General features: G+C 49.3%; 1 protein-coding gene across 1 annotated transcript in view; it reads right to left on the bottom strand.

The window, feature by feature from the left end:
* Nucleotides 1-4,099: 4,099 nt before the first annotated feature.
* CPPED1 (calcineurin like phosphoesterase domain containing 1) overlaps nucleotides 4,100-6,389 on the bottom strand; it is a 130,000-nt gene continuing 127,710 nt past the window's right edge. Inside the window, exon 4 of the mRNA XM_078074794.1 lies at nucleotides 4,100-4,443. Coding sequence (XP_077930920.1) covers nucleotides 4,229-4,443 — 215 coding nt within the window. The 3' untranslated portion in view covers nucleotides 4,100-4,228. The remainder of the gene's footprint in view (nucleotides 4,444-6,389) is intronic.

Below are 6,389 nucleotides of genomic sequence, written 5' to 3'. Positions count from 1 at the left end.
GAGTTCAGATTTCACTTTCAGTGCACCTGGCTGCCATTTGAGGGCTCACCGCTTCAAGGTCTCTAAGCTGCCAAGGGGGAAGGGACCAAATGCAGAGACCCCTGGGAGGCTGTGCAGATGTTAGGAGAGGGGATGCTCTCCCCGCCCCCGATGAGCAGATGAGGCAGATGAGCTTGCAGAGCCGGAGAAAATAAGATTCTGGCAGCTGGGCTGGAGCCCTGAGCCTCCAGGGACCCAGGCCTCCTCTGCACCCTTGCTGGGATCACGTGGCACTGTCTAAATACTGACAATCCCCAGGCACAGCGCCCTGCTGTAGGTGGCTCAGGAGGCCAGTGGCCTGGGTGTTGGGTCCTGGCCACCAGACGCCAGTCAACTCTGACTTCCAACGGCCAAGGTGCTTTGGTGGGACATCCCCAGAGCTGCACCAGGGGGCTGCTCCGGACCCCAGCAGCCCGTCCTCCAGCTCGGATAGAAAACAACAGCTGTACGTGCCGCTTAGGTGAAAGCGTACAGAGTGCCTGGCCCATAGCAGGTGCCCAGGAAATTGGCGGGATCATGTGGGGGGTGCGGAATTGGGTAGCAGGTGTACGCCCTGCCCAGCCACTTGCAATTCATCAACTCGAGGCCAGAATGTGTTGGGATGGGACGCAATCAGCATGCTGGGGTCACCAGAGCCAGGACACCCGGGCCAGGGCCTCACTGTGGGGCTCGGGCAGCTCCTTTGATGTTCGCTGAACCTCTGTTCTCAGCTACAAAGTGGGAGGAACACGGCGACGACCTGCCGGGGTGAGGAGCACGCTCGAGCAGGGAACACAAAGAAGCTTTGGCATCGGGCTGAAGCAAAGACGGGGGTGGGGGGTGGGGGCACGGCGAGCTGTGTTTAAAAGGCGGGACGTACACTGCAGGGGGAGACCCACTGCCCGCCGTAAGCCAGCAGCAGGGGGCATCTTCCCGGCCATCTACACACGCCACGTAGACGGTCTCCCTTCGGGCAAGGCCACGGGCCAGCGGAGGGTGGGCGTGGGACCAAGGACCCTGCGCCTGCTGCCCCCAGTCCCTGCTGCTCCCCGGCTAACAGCACGGAGGCCTGGCTGTCGGTAGATAAACTTCTCACACACCTCCGTCCCTGGCAAGGGCCCCTTCCAAGACCCAGTCACTGATTTCGTATCCTTTTTTTTTTTCCCCCTTGTAAGGGTCAGTGATTTCCGAAAGAGACCTGGCAGATTGGGTCAACTTCCGGCCCTGCAGCGCCTCCCCCTGCTGCCGTCTGGACAGGCAGGGGAACATTACCTGGGCACAGACATTTCAGTTGCTCAGTAACCACGACGGTGTTTCTCAGACTTCCCCGGGCATCAGCATCCCGAGGAGTCATTACTAAAATCCAGTGGATTAAAACCCACCCTCAGTGTTGGAGGCAGATGTGGGCAGAGCCCAAGGATGTGTATTTCCACAAACTCCCAGGGGACGCTGCTGCGGGTCCAGGATCACAATGCGAGAACCTCAGCTCTAGGAGCGTTCTTCCTACCTCCACCTGCCCCTAATGACCCTAATTCCCCACCTTCACTTAGCTAGAGAAGTTCCCTCAGACCGTAATCACCCTTGACCTCTGTCTCCAAGGGGCTAAGCCCTGCTTGTCCACCTCCTTCCAGGAAGCCCTCCCTGACTGCCCAGGCTTGGGCTTGGGGCCCCTTCTCCGGGTAACCCTAATCCTGGCCTTGTTTCCCAGCTATAATAGGGTAATGGTCAGTTACTTCACAGCTGCCCATTGCCAGATCTTCATCCAGCCCCCGGTGCCCGGTCCTTCCTCCCTCACCTAGTGGTGCTGTCCAACCCTGCAGCCCTCACAGGGGCTCCTATGCACGCTGCCCCGTTCCCCAGACAGCCCAGCCTCTGTCCCCTTGGCCATTCCGCCTCCACCCTTATCCCACGGTGCTCAGCTTCCCCCCGCTAGCCCCTTCCCCGAACTCCAACAGCAAAGGGGACTCCCCGGAGTTGAGCGAAGCCTCAGAGGCCTGGGCCAAGGCTGGTCTAAGGCTGACAAAAGAAGAAAGAAAGATGCCGCTCATCTCTCCGCCTCCCAGGACATCGTCGAGGACCTGCAGAAGAGCTGGCTCTGGGGAGTATGCGGGCAACAGAGGGGCTTTAAGGCCAAGCGGATTAACTTGGGCCACAGCTGACGGCCCTCCAGCAGAGCCTCATGTAGATTCACTGCAGGCCCCTCGGGCCCCAGGGGGGAGCCTCCATCTCCAGCATCTGGTCAGACTCACCCAAGGCGGCCCCACCCGAGACCCATGAGTCACAGCTGACGTGGGTGGGGGCCTGGGGATCTGCTTTTCACAAGCAAACTCTGGCAGGTGCCCGCACGTACGTACACACACACACTCACTCACTCACTCACGACGGAAAATCTGAGGATTCCTGCTCCGGGATCTGGATGCCTAGGTGTGTATTTTCAAGGCTTCTTTATTATCAGGGCATCTGAGGGGCCTCAGCTGTGAGGGGTCTGCTGCTTTCTTCAGGTTTTGTTTACTTGCGTTCTCTTAATGAGCCGAGGTACTAACAGCCCTCAGTTCTCACTATGAGCCGGACAATTTACAGACAAGGAAGCAAAGCTTTATGATTACAAATAACCCCATTTAAAAATATCATCTTCCCCACCCTGTTTATTCATGTCTTGCACGGCCATTTAAGGCACTGAGAAACCATAAAAATACGTTACAAATTATAAACATAAAAATGATAATCGCCTGTAATCCCCCCAGCGACAGATACCAACACCCGTTGACATTGTGATACATTCCAGCCAGTGCTTTTTCTATACATATATTTAGCACAATTGGGAGCTCATCAAATGTTTTTTTTCAAGATTTACTTATTTATTTTACGGAGAGAGAAAGAGAGCGAGAGAGCACATGACTGGGGGAGGGGCAGAGGGAGAGAATCTTAAGCAGACTTCTCACTGAGCGCAGAGCCCAACACGGGGCTTGATCCCAGGACCCCGAGATTCATGACCTGAGCGAAATCAAGAGTTCTACACTTAACTGAGCCACCCAGGTGCCCCTAGTTTTTCTTTTTTTAAAAAAGCTCATATGGTGAGCACTGAATTGTGTGAGACTGATGAATCACAGACCTGTACCTCTGAAACAAATAATACATTATATGTAAAAAAAAAAAAAAAAGATAGTAGGAAGGGAAAAATGCAGGGGGGGAAACCGGACGGGGAGATGAACCATGAGAGCCTATAAACTCTGAGAAACAAACTGAAGGTTCTAGAGGGGAGGGGGGTGGGGGGATGGGTTAGCCCGGTGATGGGTATTAATGAGGGCACGTACTGCATGGAGCACTGGGTGTTATACGCAAACAATGGATCATGGAACACTACATCGAAAACTAATGATGTAATGTACGGTGACTAACATAACATAATATAATAAAATTTAAAAAATAAAAAAACAATTATCTTGTGGAAAAAATAAAAATAAAAAAGCAGCTCAATTAAGGTTTAATTGGCATACAATACCTGCACATATTTAATTTGTATAATTTAATTGTATAATTTAATGTTTTGACACTCATGAAACATCACCACAGTCAAGATGATGAACATATCCATCACTCCCAAGTTAAATTTTTTTTAAAAGATTTTATTTATTTGAGAGAGAGAGAGAGCACGGGTGGGGTGAGAGGCAGAGGGAGAAGCAGGCTCCCTGCTGAGCAGGCAGCCCGATGTGGGATTCAATCCTAGGACCCTGGGCTGAAAGCAGATGCTTAACTGACTGAGTCACCCAGGTCAAATTTTTTTAAGTGGAGTTTTTATTTTGGAATAATTCTGGATTTACAGAGAAGCTGCAAAGGGAGTTCTGATATAACCCAGACCCAGTTTACCCTAATGTGAATGTCTCACATACCATGTACGTTTATTAAAATCAAGACTTGAATGTTGGTACGTTACTATTAATTCAACCACGGATTTCATTTGAATTTCACACGGTGCCCTCTTTTCTGTTCTAGGATCCAACTCAGGATGCTGAACTGCACTTGGCCAAATGTAGCTTTATAGCTTATCTTTGGTTACTTAACATTATCCCTCTTGAAAAAATAAACCCTTCAAAAACATTGTTTTAAATGGTTGCTTCATATTTCTTGATAGCAGTTTTTCCTATTGCTTGACGTAGGTGATTTCTAAGTTTTGCTCTTGTAAGTGATGTTGCCATGCACATCTCTGCACCTAAATCTTTGCATCTTGTCGTTTTCCTTGGGGTTTCTTCCTCTCCCTCCTCGGGTCAATTGAGATGTAATTGACATGTAAGATTGTTTTCCTTGAAATATAACTAGGAGGTCCAAGTCCTTTGATACATACTTCCTTCTTGGCTTCTCCAGAAGGCAGTCTAAGATTTGGCAACCGTGATGATCCTCCCTTCAGTGCAGAGTCATCAGTGGAAGCTAAAATTAAAGTGTGAAGGTTTGATGAGAAATGGGATATCCTTCACATGATCTCAAAATAACTCCCCACATATTACTCCTTGATTACAAAGGAAAGAATAGCCGCTTTAAGTGGAGAAACCTGGCAGGCACCACCTTAATTGAGTGGTGGGAGTTAAAGACTTCGGAATGACACAGGCCAACACCTGAGGCCCCCCTTGTCTGACATGCAAAGGACACTGCAAGATCGATCTGTGACATTCCTGCCCCAGATGCTTTACCTGAATCTAATAACGTGAAAACTTCAGGCAGACCCAAACTGAGGAACATTCTACACAATAATTGGCTGCACTCTGCAAAAATGTCAAGGTCATGAAAGGCAAAGGGAAGCTGAGGAACATTCTAGATGAAAGGAGATGAAAGAGACATGACCCCCAAAGGCAATATGTAGTCCTCGCCTGGATCCTGAATCGCTGAAAAAGAGCTTTTTTGGGGGAAAAAAAGTATGTAAAAGACATTTTTCGGAAAATTGATCCACAGATTAGATAAGAATACTGTATCAATGTTAATTTCCTGACTTTGACAAGTTTTTTTTATGGAGGAGGCAGTGTGGACTTCCATCTGTAACGTGTTCTGGAGATAACATTAGACTTTTAAAAATTTATTATTTTTTATTAAAAGATTTTATTTATTTGACAGAGAGAGAGCGAGAGAAGGAACACAAGCAGGGGGCGTGGGAGAGGGAGAAGCAGGCTTCCCCGCGGAGCAGGAAGCCCAATGTGGGGCTCGATCCCAGGACCCCGGGATCATGACCTGAGCCGAAGGCAGACACTTAACGACTGAGCCACCCAGGGGTCCGTAGACTTTTTTTTTTAAGTGCTAAGAGGCATATTATGATGCTTTAGGATTCAAGCATCAGAAAAGCCTTATTACCTCTCCAAGGTGATGGTGACATGCTTCCATGAAGTCTTGAAGTTTCCAATTTCCAGGAAAGTTGCAAATTACAACAAAGAACTCCCATATGCTTCTTACCCAGAGACCTTATTCAAGTTTTAATAATTGCCTGATGATGCTCTTTAGTAGAAAACATTCAGTCCACAATGATGCATTGTAACCAAGTTTAATGTCTCTCCAGGTGATGCCAATGGGTCCTGACACCTCCTCCTCATTGCACTGGGCTGGTGGGTCTGAGATGCACCTGTCACCCATCCCCTTTGCAGTGGGAGGTCTGTGTGTGAGCATGTGCAGTGCGGGGCACGTGCCCTGTGGGCGGGGAAGCTCGAGTCCAATCCACAGGTTTCCAAATCAGCTCCCAGGCGTTTAGGCTTCTTCCCACTGCTTTCATGTGGCCCAACTGACCTTGCAGCTCTGGGGCCCCCTCCTTCTGGGTTTATGAAGTGACTCCTGGGCGGGGGAGCCCAGCCCATGTCCAGTCGAATGCGGTGGTTGGGAGTGGCAGTGCAGAGGGCAGGCAGCAGGGTTCAAGGCCTGCTTCCACCGCTTACTGTGTGGCCTTGGGAAACTTACTCAACTTCTCTGAGCCTTCCTTTCCTCATCTGTAAGACGGGGTTAATAATCATAGCTATGCATCTCATGGGGCTGTGTTAAATGAGATAGTCTGTAGTAAGAGCTCACCAGGTATCAGCTATTTACTTCATTCACAAACAGTCATCAAGCCCACTAGTCAATATTAAATCCTTTGCTAAGAACTGGGGATTAAAAAATGTCTTTAAAGGTGAAAGAGTCTTTGTTCTTAGGTGACTCAGGGTTTAACAGGAAAAGGATATCATGTAATATTTAATCGTTATTTTTCAAAATGCTCCCACACTTATTATCTTCCTTAACTTTCATTATAACCCTATGAGGTAGCTATTAGGACTCAGGTTTTATAGATGACGGCATTAAGGTTCACAGAGGAACGGAGCAATGGGCTGGGGTAGCAGGGAGGCTGGGCTGCTGACGTCGCT

This window comes from Halichoerus grypus, chromosome 6 (assembly GCF_964656455.1).
Source record: "Halichoerus grypus chromosome 6, mHalGry1.hap1.1, whole genome shotgun sequence".
NCBI classification, from domain to species: domain Eukaryota; kingdom Metazoa; phylum Chordata; class Mammalia; order Carnivora; family Phocidae; genus Halichoerus; species Halichoerus grypus.
Note: the sequence above shows the minus strand (reverse complement) of the source record. Positions and strands in the feature narration are given on the sequence as shown.